The sequence below is a fragment of the Sciurus carolinensis genome, chromosome 11 (assembly GCF_902686445.1).
Source record: "Sciurus carolinensis chromosome 11, mSciCar1.2, whole genome shotgun sequence".
Lineage (NCBI taxonomy): Eukaryota > Metazoa > Chordata > Mammalia > Rodentia > Sciuridae > Sciurus > Sciurus carolinensis.
Genome location: NC_062223.1, coordinates 59,732,719 through 59,756,007, shown reverse-complemented (window position 1 = coordinate 59,756,007; position 23,289 = coordinate 59,732,719). Strand labels below are relative to the sequence as shown.

Here is a 23,289-nt window from a genome sequence, read left to right as displayed (position 1 = left end):
GCTCAAGGAGGATTCCCAGTGCAGGTGGAGGGCAGAGGAAGGGGAGAGCGACAGGAGGTGACTCCACATAATCCTGGGGCAATGGTCAGGGCCCTTGGTGCCCCACAGCCTCTGCTTCTCCATCTATAAAATGGTATAATAATGAATTCCAGTGGTGGGAGCTGCAAAGAGGCCTCTGCAGGGGGAGAAATAGGAATAACTCCAGGTTTCAAGCTACAGAATCCTCCCTTGAGGTCTGTATGTGTGCCCCACCCTCCTCCCTTGATCTCGAGTGTTGCCCACAAAGGTAGTCTCTATAGGTTATATAGGGAGAAAGTAGTTGAGAGGCACTGGTGTTGGATGAGTTCAGGCATCCCTTCCAAGTGTCCCTTCCAACCCTGACCTGCGTGAGCCAAATTGGCAGGTTCTCTGGGGTTGTGTGATGAAGATACACAGCCTTTACCCTCAGATAAGTCAAAGAAGAGCCAAGATAGCATAAGAATTCCTACCTCCCAGGATCCCTGTGAGGAGTCAATAACATAATATATGTGGAAGGTCTGGTTCAGTGTCCCCAGTCAAGCATCAGTATGGCACTGACTGGTCAGAACAGATGCTGGGTGCAACTGATCAGAAGAGCTACAGCAGGATGCAACCCTGTGCAGTATCTGCCCACCTGGCATGGCATGGGCTCTGGGAACAGGGACTCTGCTCCTATCACTTCTCACTTCCTCAGTTCAGGTGAGGCTGGCTGTGGGAATGGACAGAAACCAATGGGATCTAAACTTATCTTATCTAAACTTGCTGGATGGACTGAATCTGTCATCCAACCCTGACCTCTGTTCCTGGTGCCAGGCTGGCGTTCTCACTCCCTGGAAGTGTGACACATGTCACAGTGGATATCATTACTTCTTTCTGTGTCCTCATGTCCCTGACTGTCTGAGAGTGGGCCTTCTGTCCTCGGAAGTCCCTGCTCCAGCTAGTGAGTCTGCTTTCCTTTCCCTCTTCTTGGTTTTTATAGGAACCAGTGTTCCTGCCACTTTCAAGGCATGGACTATCCTCCTGGGAACAACGACATCCCATCCCTGGGTCACTGGTGAGCTCTCCGGGTAGCAGCCTTATTGTCCTTTCTTTAAACTGAAGCTGCTGACAAGACAATGCAACTGAATGGAGCTTTCCTTAAAGTGCACCCACCCTCCCCCTCTGTGCAGGGACGGGGGGACAGTGAGTGGGGATGTCTGTCTGATCCCTGCAGCGATCTGAGTGCAGTAATATGGGGTGTGTGGGTCCTGCAGTGACCAGCTTGGCTAACCCCAGCACCCCCCTTCTTTCTCTGTAGCCACTGCAAAGATGGAGTCATGATCTGTGATAGCAGAGCCCCAGGTAAGGGTGACTGGAAGGATGCGAACTCTCCTTGGGGCTCCCCTTGGGAGTCGGGTGTGGGGAGGTGGCTGGGGAGCTGGAGTGCTGACAGGGACGGGGAGCCCATCTCAGCTTTGCCCTACACTAGACTTCTGCATTCTTTGCCCTCTTGGCATCCTGAAACCCTGTCCCAGCCTCAGCGTCACCCTAAACCTTCTGGCATTTCAGGACAGTTTCTCAACCTTCCTTAGATCCTGGATTTTCTTGGTCTGAGTTGTCAAATATCTATTAGGCTGGCTTTGCCACCTCAGCACTGAACCTTGGGTCACCGATGGGGAGGACATGCTAGGCCTTTGAGACTCTCCCAGGCAACAGAGATTGGGGTGGATAGAACATTGGTGGGTCAACCTGTGAAGGGCTTAGAGGTGAGGTATGGCATGGGGGCTGGAGCACTTAGGGAGAGCCACTTGGGGTGGAGGAACCCACTAAGGATAAAGTTAGCAAAGAGGAGAATGGAGAATATGGCTGGCGGTTAAGAACTGGGCCTCTAGGTTTAGACAACCTGGGTTCAAATCCTGACCAGAACTCACTAGCTGTGCAACTCTAGGCAACTCACTTCACCTCCCTGAGCCTTCATTTCTTCTTTTGTAGATAATCCAGATTCCTACATTCTTCCCATGTTTTATGTATTTCCTGAAAATGATATTGTTTTGACTGTTTCTAGCTTCAGATTTCTGCCTCTTTGGCACATGGCTATTCCTTTTTTCCAGCTTCATCCCAGTCTGAGCATAGAACTCAGTGGCCTTTTATTGATTTCCCTAAAAAAGATCACTCATACAAAGTGTAGGCGTGGACCTGGGAGTGTAGCTCAGTGACAGAGTACTTTCCTAGCATGTGTCAAGCCCTGGGTTCAGTCCCCAATACTGTAAAAAACAGAACAAAAAAATCAAAGTGCAAATGTGTATGGCAGATTTTACTGAAGGCTTAGGCAGAGAGAATGAGTTTATGTCACAGAAACAGAAATGACAGGAAGTTGACTCTTTCTGTTGTTTAGTCCTCTGGCCACCCCACCATGCAGCTTGGCTGTCTTCTTTCTGGCCCCTCTCCTGATTCCTCTGAAACACTTTTCTTTCATTTTGTGATGCCTTTTGAAAACAGAATAACTTCACTCCCTTATATGGGAAAAGGGGGTTGATAATACCTTGCAAAGCAGTTGCAGGTTAAATAAGATAATGCATAGGGAGACCTGGAACAGCACCTGGTAAGGAGTACTTGTTCAGTCACGGGTCCTGGTGGTGGTTGTCTTATAGTATAATAGCTCACATCCCTCCCTCCTCCATGGTGTGTATGTGGAAACTCAAGTATTGCCCCAGAAGCAGCCTCCTCCAGGTGCAGGCCCCAGGGCTCCAGGGTCATCCTGAAGCAGTTGCCCTGCTTCCAAGCCTGAGAGCTGCAGCACCCACCTCCTATCTTTCAGCTGCAGCCTGCCCAGCAGGACAGGTCTTCGTGAACTGCAGTGACCTGCACACAGACTCCGAGCTGAGCAGAGAGAGGACGTGTGAGCAGCAGCTACTGAATCTGAGCATGCCAGCCCATAGTCCCTGCCTGTCGGGGTGTGCCTGTCCCCACGGGTAGGGATTCCTGTTGCCAAGGTCTCTCCTGCCTGAAAACCGGCAGAGCCAGGGACCATGGGTGTGCAGGGTGGGGTGGGGTGGCGGGAAGGGAAGAACTAGCCCAGGGCAACTATGATATCAATGGGCTGGGAAGAAGAGGAGCTTGGGGATCCAACCTGGGATGGGTTCTGCCCAACTCTGCTTCTTAACCTTGAGTGAGGAAGGTGCCTAGCCTCTGAGGCTGTATTTCATCTGTAAAATGGGAATAATAATAATAATGCCTACCACCTTAACAGGTGAGACCAAAGTGGAAGCTCTGAGTTGGGCGTCTGGCATGCCTTAGAGACCCAATAGGTTGAAAACCATGCATGAGAAAACTCATGTTTCTGCCCTCAACCTCTTTCTCTGCACAGTTCTCAGCAGAATACTCAGGTGGAGGGCTGGTTCCCCTGGAATCCTTGAAGAGAAAGGCCCCACCCAATGAAGTTTCCCTCCTCGGTCCCTGAAATGCTGCCATCAAAGTCTGTAAGAGTTGCAGGAGTTGAGCTGTGAGGGTGTACCTTCTGGGTGCTCTGTACACTGGGGCCCAGCACCCAGCTCTGCCAGTGCTCATTCCTGGGGCTGGGCCAAAGAGAACACTAGGCATCCCATGACTTGTCAGCACTGGGCTGTGCCCTTCAGCCAATGAAGAGGTTGGTGGTCAGCTGGGAGATCTGACCAGAACTGGCAGCCAAGGAAAATGAGATAAGGATCAGGGCTTCTAGTCTGGGAAGGGGAGGGGATGGCCAGCTGGAATTTTACTGTTTGTTAAGAATACTTTGGTGCTACCTCCTTCAATATCAGAGCAACCAGAGGAGAAAAGAGGAGAGAATGTTTGCTCTCATTTTGCAGATGAAGAAACTGAGGCAGGGGCAGGGTGTAGGGGAAGTGGTCTGCCCAAGGAACCGTGACTTAAACCCAAGTCTCCTTATTCCAAACCCTACCTCTTGCTGAGAGCATACTAGCTCTGTGAGGTCCAGGATTAGGTCACCTACACAGAGGTCACAATGTGGGTCATGATTCTGCCTTTTCCCAGATCAGAGCTTCCACAAGAGAGCCTGCACAGAATCCTAGGCCACCCATTGCCATGTAGGTCCCAGACCTTGTGAGGAGTGTCTCTGTCACAGAAGGCCCTTTGGGGCACTGTTTCTTTTCTTTTCTTTTCTTTTTTTTTTTTTTTTTTTTTGTGCGTAAGTTCAGGAATAGCTGTGATTGAGGTCATGAAAAGGTAGGACTCTGGTTTCAAGAACTTGGGTAACACTCTGCCCACCTTGGTCACAGGCCTCAGAGGCACAAGGGAAGAAACACTGGACTAGAGCTCTGGGTTTGGTTCTGCCAGTGATTTCATTGAGAGCTGTGTCAGTTGCCCTGTAAGGAAGTGACACACATTCCACAGGGGCTCACCAGAGGGGGATTATTACAATCTCATTAATATGGGAAGGGCAGGCATTTCCCACTCTCCTGGAATGCCCTATTGCCAGGATAGAGCTCCCAAAGATGTCCCACTATGATCCTCACCACCCCTCTGAGCCCACAGGTCTCCTCTGGGCCATCTGGTTACTGTTCTCTCTTCATAGTGCAGCTAAAAATCTTTGGATGCTGTGCATTGCTCCAAAGGACATTGGAGCCACTGCAGGGGTCTGAGGTCTGAGCTGTCTGTGCTGCTCCACGTTTCTTTGTATCTTGGGTACTTTACCAAAGCCCTCAGGTCCCCCAAGCAGTGAAGTATGTGGTTGTGAGCAGACTCTGAAGTCAAGTTTGAATCCTGGCTTTGCCACTTATTGAATGATTAGTTAGGCGCCCTAATGAGTCTCCATCCCCTCTTCTGAAAAAATGACACAGAATAAATGCTTTCTGTGAATAAATAGCTTTGTCTTTCCTCATCTGGGTTCCATGCATTTGTAAATTCCCCCATGAATGACATGATCCTCTAAAAAATGAGAGGACACTCACTCTACAAGTTAAGGGCAACTTGAGGATAGAGGCTACAGCCTTGAGTCACTCATATGCTTCCCTGTGGTGGGCACATAGGTGCTCAGGGATGCAGACAGGTCCGCTAAGGACAAGGAGGGAGCAGTATAAAGTGGGTGGCCATCAAGCCCCTGGGGAAAGGGCCTGTGGGTGATGGTGGGAGGTGATATAAGCCAGCCTTGTTGCTGGTGGCTGATGCAATTATGAGGAAAAGAGGGGGAAGAAACCAATATTTATTGTGTGTTTACTTGGTGCTGGGCAGCGTGCCCAGGTCTATAATTAAATTCTCAAAATGACCTTGGGAGAAAGGTGTCATCATTCACGTTTTATGAATGACAAAAAAGAGGCTTAGAAAGGTTAAGTGGCTTCGTGTAAAATATAGTGCTGTTTTTCTGCTTCCTCTCAAAACCACAATGAAATGTTGGTAATGGATTAAAAAAAGGTATAAATCCCAGGAACAAAGAGAAAGGAGTAGGGATGACAGTAGCACAAGATCGGGCAATAGATTTTGAAGGAGGAGCGAGGGTGGACGTGCAGAGACTGACCTTGCGGAACAGAAGTTCACAGCTGATGCTTTCCTGGGGAATGGCCAAGGAGAAATGACCTAGACTGTGTTAAGAACTTCAGAAACTCTGCTGCAAGCATCTCAGAAAGGGGTGGTAGGAGGAAGATGCGAGGATGAGTTGCAAGTCTGATAAGGATCAGTGAAACCTTCAAGTCCCCTCCAGCATCCACTGTACAAGCCCCATTCAGCAGGAGAAAGGTGGTAGGAATTTCTGGAGAAGAGCTGGGAGGTAGTTCAGTGGTGGAGCACTTGCCTAGTGTGTGTGAAGCCCTGGGTTCAATCCCCAGCACACACACACACACACACATTCTAGAGACACAAAATCAGAGATTTTTGATCACAGAGGCACCAAGATAGGGGTGATGGAGAGTGGAAACAGGCAAAGTGAAAGCCATTCGGGATCCCAGCCTTCTTCCCAGCTTGGTTCCCAGGATAGCTGCAGGCAGACTTTGCCTTCCAACTAGAGATGGGAGAGATTTCTTCTGAAACTTGGTTGTGCCAAGAACAAAAACCAAGAAACAAAACTACAAAAACTAACATTTGGGGTCTTCCCAACACAACAGTGGGTCCCACTTAATTAGTATGGAGTTTCTTTAGGTCATTATAGCAGGGTCTGGTTTTCTAACACTCTAGAGCAAGTCTTGAAATCTGTAAGTAGTAGTCCTCTAACTTAGTTCTTTTCAGAAGTTGTTTGGCACTTCTAGATCTTTGCATTTCTGTGTAAATTTAGAATCACTTTGTCCATTTCTACTGCTACCCCTCAAAAAGTCTGTGGGACTTTGATTGAGACTATGTTCAATCTATAGATTGTTTTGGGAAGAAAGTATGTTTTAATACCAGTGAGTTGTACAATCCACAAGTGTGATATTATCTCCTCATTGATTGGGTCTTTTTTCATTTCTCTCAGCAGTGTTTTATTGTTTTCACATAAAGGTTTTGCATGTTTGTCATTGAATTTATTCACAGGTATTTTATGTTTTTGTTGATATTATAAATATTTTTATTAATTTCATTAATTTTGTTCATTGTTGGAATATATACAGCTTCCTTTTGTATACTATCTTTGTATTCACAGTCTTGCTAAATTCATTTATTTAGTTCTAGTTGCCTTTTCATAGATTCCTGAATTTCAATACATGATCATATCATCTGTGAATGAAAATGATTTCTCTTCTTCATTTCTAATCTTTACACTTTGTATTTTTTTTTAACTTGTCTGGTTATACCGAATAGAACCTGTAGCATACTTTTGAATAGAATTAATATGAGTAAAAATTATTTCCTTCCTCTTTATCTTAGGGTAAAGCAATCATTCTTTTACCATTACTGATAATATCAGTCATAGTTTTTTTGATACATGCCCTTTAGTAGATTCATTTCTATTATGCTGAACATTTTTATAATAAATGAGTACTGAATTTTGTTGATTGGTTTTATTTATTAAAATATGATATGACATTTCCTCTTTATTTTGTTCCTGTGGCAAATTGCATCAGTTGATTTTTGAATAGTAAACCAATCTTTATTCCCAGGATAGACCTCAGTTTGTTTAATATTCTGTACTCATGGGGAGATACTGTTCTGTGGTTTTCTTCACTTGGAATGTTTTTGTCTGATTTTGGTATCAGAGTAATGTTGGCCTTACAGAATGAGTTGGAAAATATTATCTTATTTTTAATTTTTGGAAGAGTTTGTTTAGAATTGGTATTGTCTTTTCCTTAAGTGCTTGATAAAATTTACCAGTCTTGAGATGTTGTTAACTTCAAATTTAATTTGTTCAATAAATATTGGGCTTTTCAGGTTGCTTCTTGACTAAATTTTCATGATGTGTCTTTTAAGGAATTTGTCCATCCCACCTAAGTTGTTACATTTATTGACTTAACATTGTACATACTCTTCCCTAATTTTCTTTTTAATATGTGTAGGATCTGTAGTGATGTTTCCTTTTGGTTATTGATATTAATTTGAGGTTTCTCTCTTTCTCCTCTCTCCTCTCTTCTTTCTTCCCTTCTTTTCTCTTTTCTTCCTCCCCCTCCTCCTTTTCCTCTCCTCCTCCTCTTCCTCCTTCTCCTCCTCCTCCTTCTTCTTCCTTTCTCTCTCTCTCTCTCTCTCACTCTCTCTCTTTCTCTCCCTCTCTCTCTCTATTTCTTTCTCTCTCTTTAATATTCATTCTGCAAGGAGGTTGTCAAATTTTATTGATCTTTTCTATAATATGAAGAATTCTAGATTTAACTCTTTTCACTAATTTAATTTTTATCATTATTCCTTTGCTTTGTAATATGTCTTGACTTTTTAAACATTCTCTCATTATCACTGTTAGCTGTTTGACTGTCACATGCCTGCATATTTTGTAATTGCATTTATTCTGTTTAGAGTTCACTGAGTGTCATAAAAATTGATAATGTTTTAGCTCCCATTATTTCCCCTGGGATCACATTAGAATACCTGATATTGTCTCATAAGTCATTGAAACTGCATTTTTTCCCACTAGACTTTCTTCTTCAGATTGAACCATTTCTTTTGTCCATCTTCAAGGCTACTTAGCTTCACTTCTGAAGTATTTAGTCTGTTGTTTTGCCCTTTCAGCAGAATTTTTATTAACTATATTAAAATTTTCAGAATTTCCTCTTTTTAAAAATAGTTTTTACATCTCTCCTGAGATTCTCCTACTGTTCACTCACTATGTTTGCCTCTTTTTAGTGCTTAAACATATTTATAGTAACATAAAGTCCTTATCTGCTGATTATATCAAGTATATCATTTTGGGATCTGTTTTAACTATTGACTGATTTTTCTCCTAGTTTCTCCTAGTTATGGGTTACATTTCCCCACTTCTTCTCATATTTAGAAAATTTGTACTGGATGCTGGACATTACGAATTTTACATTGTCATATGCTATATTTGTTGACTTTGTTTATTGAATATTGAGTTTTGATATTGTAGGCAGTTAATTTACTGGTTTGTTAGCATGATCTCTTCAAGACTTGTGTTTGAATCTGTTAGTTTGTCTATAGTAGCTCTATTCCCAGGCCTGGAGTGTTAAGATAGGTCTTTCTATCCTAGCTGGTCATAATCCTGATGCGTCCCAGTACTGCACTGTATCAGAAATTTCTATTAATCTCACACTTTCTCAATAACCATTTCTTGCCAACCCCTGAGGAATCTTTCCTTGCTCATGAGCAATTTAGTATTTGGTCAAAGACTTAAGGTAACTTAAATAGAATTCTGGAGTTCCTTCTCTGAGAAGATCCCTCCTGTTTTATATCTCCTGTTTTATATTCTAGCTACCTCACGAACCCTGTACGCAAGTTTCTGTCTCTTCTCCTCAGTGACACATTGTGCACTGCCTGAGTTTTGTTATCATGCACTATAGTCCAGAAAGTGCCTCCAGGAGGAAAATCTGGATATGGGAAGGAATCAGCAAGAGATGCTTTTCAGTATAATACCTGTAGTGCTCTTTCTCTTTGCCTTTTAAAACCATGAACTTATATTCCTTTGAAAAGTAAAATAGGAAGTTTAAATAACTTGTCCTAAGCAGATCCTGAATTTGAAATAAAAATTGCTTTTTGTCAAAACTTGTTTTCTTATCCCTGCCCCAGACTGTATCCTGATGGTACCAGGACATGGTTAGAGCCATACCTGAGAACTTCAATAAATTCCCTGAGATGTCCCTGGCTCCTGCCTAAGAATGGGTCAGATTTCATGGAAACCAAATTAGAAGGTGGTAGCACTATGACTTTGGGTCTGTGATCTGATATCCCCATGAAAAACTTGGGTTGGAGTGTCATTCCCATGTCCGTGGTCTTTTCATTAGTTTATAGCTAGTATCTAAGGAGCAACTGACATCTGCCCGACCAGGGAGGCCTTGACTGGTAAGCTGAGCCTTACTTGCCAAAGGATGGCAGAATCTTTCAAACTGGGCCTAGTCTGTCTCTGGTTTCTTTACCAAGGTGCATCTGAGCCTCCTTGGGTAGCAGCAGGATAAACAGTGGGTACATGGTCAGTCTCTTTTAGGGGAAAGACTGAGATCCACTCCAAGACATCCATGTGATGCATGGTTTTGCATAGATGATAGATCAAGGAAGAGTGCTCTCCTGACCACTTGCTTGCTGTGTCCCTACAGCCTGCTCAGACATGGGGATGCATGTTTCCCACCAGAAGAATGCCCGTGCACTTGGAAGGGGAAGGAGTATTTCCCTGGGGACCAGGTGATGTCACCCTGCCACACCTGGTAAGTGAGGACCCTGAACAGGGTTTGCTTTTTGCTGGGAAGTGCATGATTATGGGATGTATTATCATAAGATAGTCTAGCATTTCTTTTCCACCATGTTCATATTCATGTTGTGTGTAGGGGTTATGTACATACACAGGTGCACATATATAAAATTATATTTTGTAATATTTTCGTGACTATTTGCATGAATGTCAGTTTGTTCAGACATGTATATAAATGTGCATACTTGCATATTTTTAACCATAAGTATGTTTTTGCAGCTTATATGAGTATGTAAATGTGGGCACAAATCCAAATGCGCAGACTGCTTAGGTGGACATGCATATATATGAAATGGCAGGCATTCATAAGTCTGAGTATGTTCATGAATACCTATAAGTAGGAATTCGTGTATGTATATAGGTGTGTTTATATATATTTGTATGCTTATGCATCCATTTAGTATGTACGGAAATGCAAGTGCAAAGTACTTGAGTATGTGTGTGCATTGGATATACATATTTATATTCACATGTGAGTGAATTATGTGTACATGTGGATTTGTATTTTGCCTATGAATATATGCATGCCCATAAATAAAAAGTGAGTGAGTGCATATGTGAGTATATTTTTATACTGTATGTTCAGTAATATAAGTACACATACGTGAGAGTGTATGCACCTGAGTTGGACGCTTTGGAAACAGACTTGGGGCTAGTTCTGTAGAGCCTGTGCTGGGTCAGGCAGCAAGGAATATGGTGGTAGGTAGAGAGTGCAAGGGGAAGGACTGAGAAATAGTAAACTGGTATCCTGAAGTTGGAGAGCAAACTCAGTCACTACTCCAGTGTTAAGAACCAGCCAGGGGTGGCCTGATGTGAACAGGAAGTCCCTACACTGGGGCCCAGGAACCCAGCAGAGAATCTCACAGAGGTTCTATCTTGGAGATCCATCCAAATGGCTAGAGCAAGACCCCAGTTCCTGTCCCATGCTGGGGTCAGAACTGTTCTGTTTCTTTGGTCCATATGATGGGCACAGATGTCATTCTTTCCATGTTAGCAGCAGGATCACAGTCAAGACCATCTACTCCAAGGTTATTTCCCCAGATACTTCAAGGTGTATCTATAGGGTTGGAGTACTGGCTTTCTGACCCCAGAAGTCCTGGAAATAATGTCAGGACATGCAGCTCTATGCAGATGTGCCCAAGTATATGTAGGATTTCATGACTGTGGTGGGCTGGAGGTAACTAGGAGTGTCAGGTGCATGTGGAGAGAGAGTAGGACTGGCTAGTCTGGACTTTTCCAAGAGTGCTCTGCCACTCCACTGAATTCCATCCCCCATTCCAGCACTCCTGCCCACAGCCAGGTGATAGCTAAACTCTATTGAATCCTCTTTGGTGAGCCTTGGGAAATCAGATCCAAGGCAAGAGGTATTGGGAGAGTCTGGACCCAGCTCCAAGGAACTGCTGGAATTATTTTAGGAGTTGAAACCCTGACCTGAGAAGGCTTCTATCTTCCCAGGAGAGACTGGCTATAGGGTAAGTCTCTTTTCTCTCTTAGAGGACTAAGAGATATATAGGTAATTATTACTTAACTCACTTTTAAAAATTCTACCCTCCTAGCCCAGTCCATACCTTCTCAATATTCCCTCTTGAAAAGCATGGCACTGTGACCTGACTCCAGCTTCTCTCCAGTGGGGAGGTGGGTGCTGGAGGTGTGTCCGGGCTGATATGGATTGAGCATTTGATGGGATCTTCTCTTTAAAATGGGGCCTAGCTGCCCATCTCTTCCCAACTCTGTTCAGTTACATCATGTTGGCAGCTTGAAGTCAGCCACAGTGGTGATGGATAGCTAAGTGCTTGGATCACCAAGTTGTAGTTCACGTAGGGGTGTGATTGCATACACAGGCGTTGAAAGATATGTTCTTGAATGAGAGTGTATGTCTACAGTATGTGAGTGAGAGAGCCTTCCCCTAGATATTGTTGTCACACATGGATCACCAGGTCATGCACCTTTACTCCTGAAGATTTTAGCTTCAGATTCTCTATCCAACTCTACTCCTGCCCTAGTTTTTAGAGATTTCAATATTCATTTGAAATCTTGCCAGTTAGCTCCTGGCATCTTAGTTTCCTTATCTTCTATCTTCCAATGATCTTTCTTTACCCTAGAGAAGTAAATGGTCATTTCGTAGGTCTCATCATTCCCAATAATTCAACCAGCTCATATCCCAGTTTCATATATCTTTTCTCACTTGTTGTCCTTCACTCCACTCTCCCCAGTGCCCTGATTCTCTCAGTCTTTAACCCACAGGGAATTCTAATCCATAGACCCTTCCACCTCTCCCTTTCACTGAGAAAACAAACTTTTCAGACTCTGTACCCATGTCTTCTCCCTTTCTATCCTTACCACTGTCTATATGCCTATCTAAAACCAATCCTGTCACTTGTACTCTAAACTCCAGCCCCTTTCACCCATTCAAGGGTGTTGCTACAGCAACTCTCCCCTTTCTCTGTCATTTAATCAGGTTCGTTCTCCATCGGATCATTCCCATTGCATAAAAATAGGCAGTTTGATAAACTGTCAATCTCCTAGCAACTGTTCCATTTCTCTGGTCACCTTTTATTGTGAAAGTTTCAGTAAAAGTTATCTATATTTGCTGTTCCAAATTCTTCTTCACCCAGTTTCCCTTAAGCTCATTTTAATCAGGTATTTTCCCCAATGTTCCATTGAAATGGTTCCTACCAAAGTCACCAGGAACCTCCATGTTGCTGTATGCAGTGTTTATTTTTCAGCCCTCACCTTCTAAGACCTGTTGGTGACATTTGACACATTGACTACCTGCAGATCACTTCTTTGCCTTGATGCCTTTATTCATGTGGCTTCTGGAGCACCATGACCCCTTGGCTTTCCTGCTACCTTTCCTACTTCTCCTTCTCAGCTTCCTTTGTTGGTTCTTCTCTGATCACTTTAGATTGGGGCATTCCAAGGAACCTCTTCTCTCCTGTATTTATACTTGCTCCCTTGGTAAACTCATCTGTTCTTATAACTATAAGGTTCATCCATATGCAAAAGACTCCTAGATTTTGACCTGCAGTGCACACCTCTCTTTTGAACTCCTGACAGACACTCACTACCTAGTTGACATCACCACGTGTATGGCTAATGGACACCTTAAACTCAGCAGGTCTGAAACTGATTACCTTATCTTTCCCCTCAAACCTGCTACTCCCTATGCCTTCCCCATCCAGGTTAAGGAAAACATTATTCTTGGAGTTGCTCAGGCCAGAAAACCTGGGGTAATCCTTGAGTCTTCTCTCTCACTTTCCATATCCAACCTTTTGCTTCTTCATTCAAAATATTCCCAAAATCTGACTATGTTTTCCTCCTTTCACTGCTGTTACCCTGTTCCAAGTTGCCATCATCTCTTCTTTTATTTGCTGCAGTAACCTCCCAACTGGTTTTTCTGCTTTTCTTCAACCCCCTTCAGCTTAGACTCTGTGTAGCAGCCAAAGCAGAACACAAGTCAGATCATGTCATTCCCACAGTTCATTCCTCCAGCTATGTCTTCTCTCATTGCTAGCAAAAACTAACATTCTTACAGCCTTCCAGGACCTGTGTCATCTGGCCCTCCCTTCTACTCTTTTTTTCTTATGCCATCCATTCTAGCCATGTTATTCCTTGAGAGTTCCCCAGGGCCTTTGCAGACTGTACCATCTTCCCATAATGCTCATCTTCCAGGTGTCCATATAGTTAACTCTCTCACCTCCTTGAGTCTCTGTACGTGTCTCCTGACCACCCTACTTAAAAATATAACCCATTGCCACAATATTCCAAATTCCCTTCAATCTCTCCCCCATATCACTCACTGCCTTCTAACATATTACATTACTTACTCACACTTTTAATTTTAAAGATGGTCAATGCATATCTTTCCCCTATAGGATACAAGTTTCTCTAAGGCAGAACACTTTTCCCCCCTGTTTTATTAACTGATGTATCTCAAACTCCTAAAAGAGTGCCTACTCTCATGGTAGGTACCTAATATTTATTGAATGAATGAATGAATTGAATGGAGTGAAAAAGAGAAAATGGACTTTGGAGTCAAAAAGATCTAGGTTAAATCTCAGCTCCATTACTTATTGGTTGTGTGTCCTTATCCTCTCCGAACCCCAGTGTCTCCTGCATAAACTGGGCATCACAATTCTGCCCTCCTGGCTTCAATTGGAGTTTAATGATGTCTGTTGACCCCTCACCTAAGGGCACACAGTGTGCATTCAATGAGCAATGGCTCATCAAGGGTATTCAAGTGTGACGTGGCATGTGCCCTGCGAGCTGGTCTCTGTGTGTTTCAGTGTGTGCCAGCGAGGCTCATTCCAGTGCACTCTGTACCCCTGTGCCTCCACCTGCACTGCCTATGGAGATCGGCATTACCGCACATTTGATGGGCTCCCATTTGACTTCGTGGGGGCCTGCAAAGTGCACCTGGTCAAGGTGAGTTCCTGGATGTGCCTGCCCAACTGGCTCCACAGGGACCCAGAGCAGCCTGGGATGAGGACCTGTCAGGCATGTTGATCCTCTGGACTCCAATTTGGTACATAATTGGGTGCCAAGGAACTTGCTGACAGTCACACAGTTATATTGTGGCAGCTAGGGTTAGATTTGAACCAGAAATATGAAGTGTCAGGAGTTGTGTCAAAGTCTTTGGAAGAGTGATATGGGTGGCACAGTGAAGGGCAGGATCCCCTGGAAGGAGAAGAGGGGCACCATCAGAGTGGACAGTGCCAGACACACCAGGGGATCTTGGTTTTGCTAAGACCTGTTCATCTCCTCATAATAGCAATAATAATCATAAAAGCTTCCATGAAAGAAGTCTTACCTATGGGATGGACATTGCACTGGGATCTTTCACCCAATTCTGGTAACTTCACAAGATAAAGGTTATTGACCTTATTTTATTTTTTTAATTTCAAAAGTATTGTATGCTTTTAATCAAAATTTAAAATGATATAGAATATATTAAAAATAAATTTTCCCCTTCACATCTTTTCTGTTTCCATCTCCTGCTAAATAACGATTCCTAACAGGAGTGAACCCTGCAAGACCATTTTCATCACACACACACACACACACGCGTGCACACACACGCGTGCACACACATACTCATACACATACGTAGGCACACACTTTATTTAGTTTCTATGATTAGGATTTTGAAGTTTGCTTTTTTCACTTGACTATAATTTGGGTTTATCTTGTATTGGCAGTATATACTCTTTTCTTTTCAATAGCTGGGTAGGAACTTGTGCAGAAAGAATGTACTCTATTTTATTATTCCCCATTAATAAGCATATAGGTTGTTCTCAGTGTTTAAATGCTGCTACACATACTTGTGTAGATGTATTTCTAGATTCTTTTGTTTGTTTGTTTGCAGTCTGGGAATCAAACTCAGGGCCTTGAGCATTCTAGGCTAGCATTTTACTCTCTAGATTTTTAGAAGAAGAATTGCTGTATAAAAAGTTATGTATCATCCTAAAAATGGGCCTATTCAGTGAGATCTTGGGGAAGATCCCTGGTTTAGGAACAGATTTTATGAGCAAAGGAAATGAACAGGAGTCCATGGCAAAGCTAAGAAATTAATGACAATAATGGGTAGTGTAAATGATCGAGAACTGAACAGTGCGGATGGTGCCAAGGTTTTTAGTAAGAAATCAGGGAGAATCCAAAGAATAGCACAGGATCAGGCATGTCAACAAGAGATGTTCAGGAAACTTTGAAACAATATACCAACTTCGCACAGATGATAAAAAAGATGGTGACATGTCTAAGAATGTGAACCAATCACAGATGGCAAGATTGAATCAACAAATGACCAAAATGATGGATCCAAGATTTCATCATGTAGGTGGCATGACAGGACTTCAGTCAATGATGAGGCAGTTTCAACAGGGTGCTGCTGTCAATATGAAAGGCAGGATGGGATTCAATATTATATAAACAAGCTGCCATAATATAAACTGATTTGTTTGAGTACATTATTTGCTGAGACCTCAGTTTTTCCTCCTTTTTGCAAACAGGGAAAAAAGAGTATTTTTTCTTGTCCTCTTTTTTGTGTGTGTTTTTTCCCCCTCTTCTTTTTCCTCTTTTCTTCTTCTCTCCCTTCTGTTGACATAAGGAGGGCGTATAAGGTTTTTGTGAAAATCATTATATTTTTGTTTGAAAATTTCTTTTTTTCTTTTTTATTTATTTACTTTATTTTTATATTTTTATCCAATGTGTGCATGTGTGTGTATATATTATATGTATGCAATTATATATAATATATACACATTATCCAAGGTATCAGTTTATTTTTTAAATTCATTTTTATTGTAAACAAATGGGATACTTCTTGTTTCTCTGTTTGTACATGAAGTAGAGGCATACCATTTGTGTAATCATACATTTACCTAGGGTAATAGTTTTTGATTCATTCTGTTATTTTTTTCTCCCCCCCACCCCTCCCACCCCTCTTATCCCTCTATAGAGTCCCTCCTTCTTCCATTCTTGCCCCTTTCCCACCCCCTATGTGTGTCATCATCTGCTTATCAGTGATATCATTCATCCTTTGGTTTTTTGAGAATGGCTTATCTCACTTAGCTTAATATTCTCCAACTGCATCCATTTGAAAATTTTTCTTTTAGTTTTCGTCATCATAACACTTCTTAAGTTAAACAAATCATGATGTAAAATTTTAGTACTTAAATGTTTTTAATCGTCTCAAAAGCCAAGCATTACTTTTGTAAACAGTCATGGTCAGTATACATGATGTCTCAATAAAAGTGCTGTAAAATAAAATTCAAAATGGTTACAAGTTAAAAAAAACTATATTTAACTTGAGGACATATGGATATATCATATAATGAATGTGTAATTATTTATATGCAATTATACTGTTGATAATTTAATATAAAAAAGTTATGTATCCCCCTTGGGTTGGGGTTGTGGCTCAGTGGTAGAGCCCTTGCCTAGCATATGTGAGGCACTGGATTCGATTCTCAGCACCCCATTAAAAAATAAATTAAATAAAGGTATTGTGCCCACATACAACTAAAGATGTTTTAAAAAGTTAAAAAAAAAAAAAAGAGAGGGTCACTACTGCTAAACATTGTATTAAGCACACCAAAAATGAAACTGAGCTTTGAAGAACTCAAGTAAGTTGCCCCAAATCTCACGGCTAATAAAAAGAAGTGGGTTGAAAACCACTTCAAAGACCATTTCCACCTCTGTGCTCTCAGCAGGACTCTACTCTCCCAGACTTTATTGGATTCATTTTTTTTCTCTCCAGAGCACATCAGATTTCAGCTTCTCTGTGATCATAGAAAATGTGAACTGCTATAGCTCTGGCATCATCTGCAGGAAGTTTATTTCCATCAACGTTGGGAACTCACTCATCATCTTTGATGACGACTCGGGAAATCCTGTAAGGCTGGATGCTGGTGGGGGTTGAGTAGATAATGTGCGGGTTACAGGAGGCCTAGGAAAAAGAAGGTGAGGGTGAACTGCCACCAAGCCAGCAGTTCAGGCTGAATTCCTTGACCAGGGTCAGGAATATAGAGGTCCATGTCATGGCACGAGGGAAGCAGAGGAGCTGTCAAGGCCCTGGGGACTGGACAGTGATCATAGCCAGGACCAGGAGCCAGGGGTTTCACTCGGTGGTAGAGCATGTGCTTAGCGTGTTCCAGTCCCTGGGTTCAATCTCCAGCACACACACAGAGTTTCTATAGGCAAGACCAACTAACCTGGGCATTGAGGAGCACTTGAACCTCAGGACTGACCACCTCTGTCCCCTTAGAGTCCTGAAAGCTTCCTGGATGAGAAGCAGGAGGTCCACATGTGGCGAGCAGGGTTCTTCACACTGGTACATTTCCCACGGGAGCACATCACCCTTCTGTGGGACCAGAGAACCACAGTGCACGTCCAGGCTGGGCCTCAGTGGCAGGTAGTCCCGGGAGCAGAGCATTTCTGCGTCTGCTTTTGCTTGGGGCTGAGTCAAGCTGTGGGATGACCTTGGGGTGAACTGTCCCTCTCTGAGGAGCCAAGAAGAGCATGCCTCTGTCCTGTCTGCCCCCATCCCACTCTACACATCTTCTCTGATATTGCCCCAGCCCTCTTCAAATTGTAGCCCCAGTAGTTGCTTTTGGGTTCATGACAAACTTCTGGGCTCATGGTGACCTCTGCCCATGGTTCCCCCTTGGCAAGCTTGCAACTGACCTGCTGTCCTTTCTTCTTTCAGGGCCAGCTGGCAGGCCTCTGTGGGAACTTTGACCTAAAGACCATCAATGAGATGAGGACCCCAGAGAACCTAGAGTTAACGAACCCCCAGGAGTTTGGCAGCAGTTGGGCTGCAGTTGAGGTAAAGCCTCCCCAGGCTGACTTGTGCCCGTCACTCAAATGGACACTGGCTACACTGAACCAGTATCCAGTCAGGGAAGAGGGACATCAAGTGGAGCTCTTCCACTCTCTCAGCCTCTGACCAAATCGCTAGCTCTAAACTCTGTCCTGTGACCTGAGGACACACAGTATCTCATCTTACAAGTCCAGTTGCCCGTCCTGCCCTGGGCCAAGCCCCAGTGGAAGAGCGGGGTGGTTGGAAAAGAGGCAAAGTGTCTGTCCTGGGAGAGATGGTCACCTAGTGGGGAAGGGAGGCACTAGGCACTAGGTCTGGTACAGAGGAGAGATGGATGTGGGTGGAGGGCATCAGAGGTTTCCTAAAGGAGGTGGGACTCTTGCTGTCAGTCAAAGGATAGGCATGCTTGGAGAGATGGTTGTTTCAGAGAGAAAGCCTCTGAGAGGGAGTACAACATTAGCAGGGGCAGAAATGCAGGGGTTTTCCTGAGGTTTGGGGGTTGCCTGCCCAAGCCTGCCAAACACTGAGAGCAGGAGACCTGGTTTCTAGTCTTGGATCATACACTTGCTGGGTGACCTTGAGTAAGTACCATCTTATGTATGATCCTCTGAAGTGAGGGGGCTGGGCCAAAAGAGGGATGGTGAATATATTTCACTTCATAAGACAACTGATCAGTCAGAAGAGGCTGTTTGGGAAGCTACATTGAAAATATCTAAGAATTGTGTCAGGTTTAGCTGGAAGGAGGACTGTGATTATTTAGGTCAGCCATGGGTACAGTAGCAGAGGGTGATGTGAGCATTGCATATTATCCTTTCCTGGGCTGAGTGATCTTTATTCCCTGCTGAGGAGTAGATGGAGATGGGCCTATATAGATGGGGCAGGGGCAGCAGCTGAGCATGGCTCAGAGATCAGTGAAATCCTGAGGTGGGAGAAGGTTGATTCCACAACCTCAGAAAAGTGCACCCTAACCCATCTCCATTTTAGAGAAGCCAAGCAGGTGACAAAGCTTAGTTGTTGTCCCCAGCACTGCCCTGTATTTCTCTATTGCTTATACTCTTAGGCATACCCAGGTGTGGGGGTGGGCACTTCAGTGAAATTATTAGCTTGAGGAAGAAGGGTCAGCAGACATTGGGGAAACCTGTATTAGTTATGTGCCGCTGGGTAACAATGTTATTAGGCCTAGCAGCACTAACCAACACACAGTTTCTGTGGCTCAGGAGTCAGGGCATGTGGCTTGGTTCTCTGCTTAGTGTCTCATAAGGCTGCAATCAAGCAGTGACCAGGGCTGGACTCTCCCCTGGAGGCTGGAATGGGGAAGGAGAATGCGGAAGGAGCTGCCTCTTCCCCTGCCCGTGTGGTTGTGGATCCTGGCAACTGCAGGATCGAGAGCTTCAGCTTTTGGCTAGCTGTTGCTTGAGACCATGCTCAGCTCCTAGAGCCCAGGCACTCTTCCTGCCATGAAGGGTCCCAACATGGTTGCTGTCTTACTCACAACTGGCAAGGGAGAGACTCCAGCAGGGTAGCCTCTGAGGTCTTATGTAACGTAATCACATAATCATATGCATAGCCATGTCCATCCCATCCCTTTTGGCATATTCTGTTGGTTTGAAGCAAGTAGTAGATCTCTCCTACTCTCAAGGGGAGGGGATCATACAAGGACAGGAACACTGGGAAGCGGGGTCTTGGCGGCTACCCTAGAGTCTCTCTGCCATACCAGGCAGCAGGCATTTGGGTGTGGGGAGGCCAACAGCCCTGCCTTTGCACCTCAGTGCCCAGACACCCTTGACCCCCGGGACACGTGTGTCCTGAATCCTCTCCGAGAACCTTTTGCCAAGAAGGAGTGTGGCATCCTGCTCAGCGAGGTGTTTGAGACCTGCCACCCTGTGGTGAGTGAACCCCTTCCTCAGCCCCTCCTGAACCCCTTCCCACTCCCAGGATCCCTTCTGCTCTCATACCCCCATGCCTTGGAAGAGACAGTTCAAGTCTAGAACCCATCTCTGCCATTCCCCTGCCTTTAGCCTGCTCAGATGAGTCTGCCTGTTTCCCTAGACAACCAGGGAGGCAGCTAGGAAACAGTTTCTGTGCCCTCTACGAGCCCATCTCAGTCTGACTCTTCCTCCTTCCTGGAAAGCTATGCTGCAGAGTGGCCTGTGGCCCTGCCCCTTGCCTGCTCTGCCCCCTGTAGAGACAGAAGCCCTGTATGGTCCCTCCAAGGCCTTAAGGAGTGCTGTCAGACTGGCCTTGGTGGTCTCTAGCCTGGCTGGTCAGTTCAGTCACTCCTTGGCCCTTGGATCCAGCAGACTGGGCTCAAGGAAGGACGGAGTGTAGGGCTCCAGTGGGTGTCTGCATGTGCCATGTGGTTCTTGTTTCCTTCTGAGCTGGCTACCTTCCTCCCACCCCTGACCCAACTGGGCAGCTTACCTATTCTATGGTCCTTTTTCATGTTTGTGCTCATGGCCAGCAGACGAAAAATTGCAGGTCTGACATTCAGGATCTGTCCTCTGACCTCCCTCAGGTTGATGTCACTTGGTTTTATTCAAACTGCCTGACGGACACATGTGGGTGCAGCCGGGGTGGTGACTGTGAGTGCTTCTGTGCCAGTGTGTCTGCCTATGCCCACCAGTGCTGCCAGCATGGCGTGGCTGTTGACTGGCGAACCCCCCGCCTCTGCCGTGAGTATTCCAGACCCATCATCTGAGGGTACAGAGTTGAGCATCTAGCAATACCCTGGTCAGTGTTTATTGGGTACCCAGTATGTGCCAGGTACTGACCACTTCATGGGTATTATTCACTGAGTTCTTACGCCTACCCTTTGAAAGAGGATTGTACATTCCTGTGTTGCAGTGGCCTAGAGAGACGGGTAAAGGAACATGCTCAAGGTCACGTGGATTAGTGGTGGAGGCAGGGGTCATCCCCAGACAGGTCTCAAACCTGTGCTATTTTTTTTATTGTAAACAAATGGGATACATGTTGTGTCTCTGTTTGTACATGGCGTAAAGGCATACCATTTGTGTAATCATAAATTTACATAGGGTAATGGTGTTTGATTCATTCTGTTATTTTTTCCCTTCCCCCACCCCTCCTACCCTCTTTTCCCTCTATACAGTCCTTCCTTCCTCCATTCTTGCCCCCCTCCCTAACCCTAACTCTAACCCTAACACTAACCCCTCCCACCCCCCATTATGTGTCATCATCCACTTATCAGCAAGATCATTTGTCCTTTGGTTTTTTGAGATTGGCTTATCTCACTTAGCATGATATTCTCCAATTTCATCCATTTGCCTGCAAATGCAGTAATTTTATCATTCTTCATGGCTGAGTAATATTCCATTATATATATATATATACCACAGTTTCTTTATCCATTCATCAATTGAAGGACATCTAGGTTGGTTCCACAATCTGGCTATTGTGAATTGAGCAGCTATGAACATTGATGTGGCTGTATCTCTGTAATATGCTGATTTTAAGTCCTTTGGGTATAGGCCAAGGAGTGGGATAGCTGGGTCAAATGGTGGTTCCATTCCAAGTTTTCTAAGGAGTCTCCACACTGCTTTCCAGAGTGGCTGCACTAATTTGCAGCCCCACCAGCAATGTAAGAGTGTACCTTTCTCCCCACATCCTTGCCAACACCTGTTGTTGCTTGTATTTCAAACCTGTGCTTTTAACCACTCTGCTTGTGGAGTCTGGAGCCTTGGGTTCCAGGCCCAGAACTTCCTATGCATGCTGTGTGACAGCAAACAAGCCACCCGCCTCTCTGGGACTCATTTTTCTCATCTGGAAAATAGCACTAGACCTGCCTCACCAGGGTTATTGTGAGAATCAAAATGGATAATAAATGTAACAGCCTTTTTTCAGCTGAGCTACAGAGACCCCATCAGAGATCCCACAAATCTGTTTATTCAGAGCAGTGGTTGTCTGAAAATGAAATTTATTAAACTTCTCTATCAAATAAAATACTTAAGCACACAGGTATCATACATAATTTGATGCCTATGTATATACACTTATACTATTGGTAGTATAAACATATAACAACAATTACAAATATGATACATAATATACTAATACTTAATGTTAGATATTAGCAATATTTAATATTGTCTACAAAAATCAATATTTAACACATGAAATAAATATAATTAATATTTATTTAATATTTATTTAATGATAAATGATTAATTAATTGAATATTGGTTATTTATTCCTGCACACAATGGATCTCCCTGGTGCAAGCATGCCCCACATTTGGGTGCGATGGAGATTACCTAGGCTTGGGTTAAACCATCTGGGTTTGAACCCCAGTCCCACCCATCTGGCTGGCCTAGGCACGTTCCTTACACTGAGTTTCCTTCTGTAGTGGAGGGGTGGAGATAACTGTCCTACCCCACAGGGTGCTGTGGGATACAGACAACACTCAGGGAGCACTTGGCACAGTGTTCTACACTTACTGTGAGGGTCACAGTTGTTTTTTCATGGAGACATGGATGCTGGTGTGCCCTTCGGATAGGAAGACCCCAGGAGGAAGATGAGGGAGTGCCCGCCTTGGATTTCTCTTTCTTTTGCCTGTTTTCCCCCAAGATCCTTCACCACTGATGCCCTGGGCCCTTATGCATTCTTCCTGTCCTGCTTCTCTGATAGCAATCTTTCAGGGAGGAGAGGGACACACACACTTACCGAGGATCTACTGTGAGCCAGGCTCTGCGCCACGTGTGCATCACCTCACTGATACCCAGGACTAGGGTGAGGGGAGTGAGACACTCATTGAAGCAAGAGATTTAGGGGGAAACCAGAAAACTCAGGAATCAAACAAAATAACATTTTAATGCAATATTTTTTTAAAAACAAAAATTGCTACAAAAAATCCTGGTGAACAAAATATCAAAGGATCAATATTATTGATTTTTCCTTTTGCCTCAGGATCCACCATTACTGAGCCAGTCTTTATTTTAAATTTTTGATATTTTATCATAGATTTTTGCATTAATTTTGGTGTAAAAAAACATTGCATTAAAGTAGCATTTCTCTTACCAACCTAAATAAGACAGAGAAAAAAAAATCTCCAGAAACTGATAAGTTTATTTGGGAATAGCGTTGCCATAGGAGTATGTCAGCCATAGTAAGCTGTGCATGTATTCAGAGAGGCTGAGGCAAGGGGAAGTTCTTA

At 44.1% G+C, this 23,289-nt stretch overlaps 1 protein-coding gene across 1 annotated transcript in view; it reads left to right on the top strand.

Moving 5' to 3' along the window:
• The window catches only part of Otog (otogelin), a 79,220-nt gene that overhangs the window by 21,499 nt on the left and 34,432 nt on the right, over positions 1-23,289 (top strand). Inside the window, exons 21-30 of the mRNA XM_047517925.1 lie at positions 998-1,072; positions 1,316-1,359; positions 2,816-2,969; positions 9,651-9,758; positions 14,089-14,227; positions 17,061-17,195; positions 17,568-17,714; positions 18,009-18,128; positions 19,892-20,008; positions 20,638-20,794. Coding sequence (XP_047373881.1) covers positions 998-1,072; positions 1,316-1,359; positions 2,816-2,969; positions 9,651-9,758; positions 14,089-14,227; positions 17,061-17,195; positions 17,568-17,714; positions 18,009-18,128; positions 19,892-20,008; positions 20,638-20,794 — 1,196 coding nt within the window. The remainder of the gene's footprint in view (positions 1-997; positions 1,073-1,315; positions 1,360-2,815; positions 2,970-9,650; positions 9,759-14,088; positions 14,228-17,060; positions 17,196-17,567; positions 17,715-18,008; positions 18,129-19,891; positions 20,009-20,637; positions 20,795-23,289) is intronic.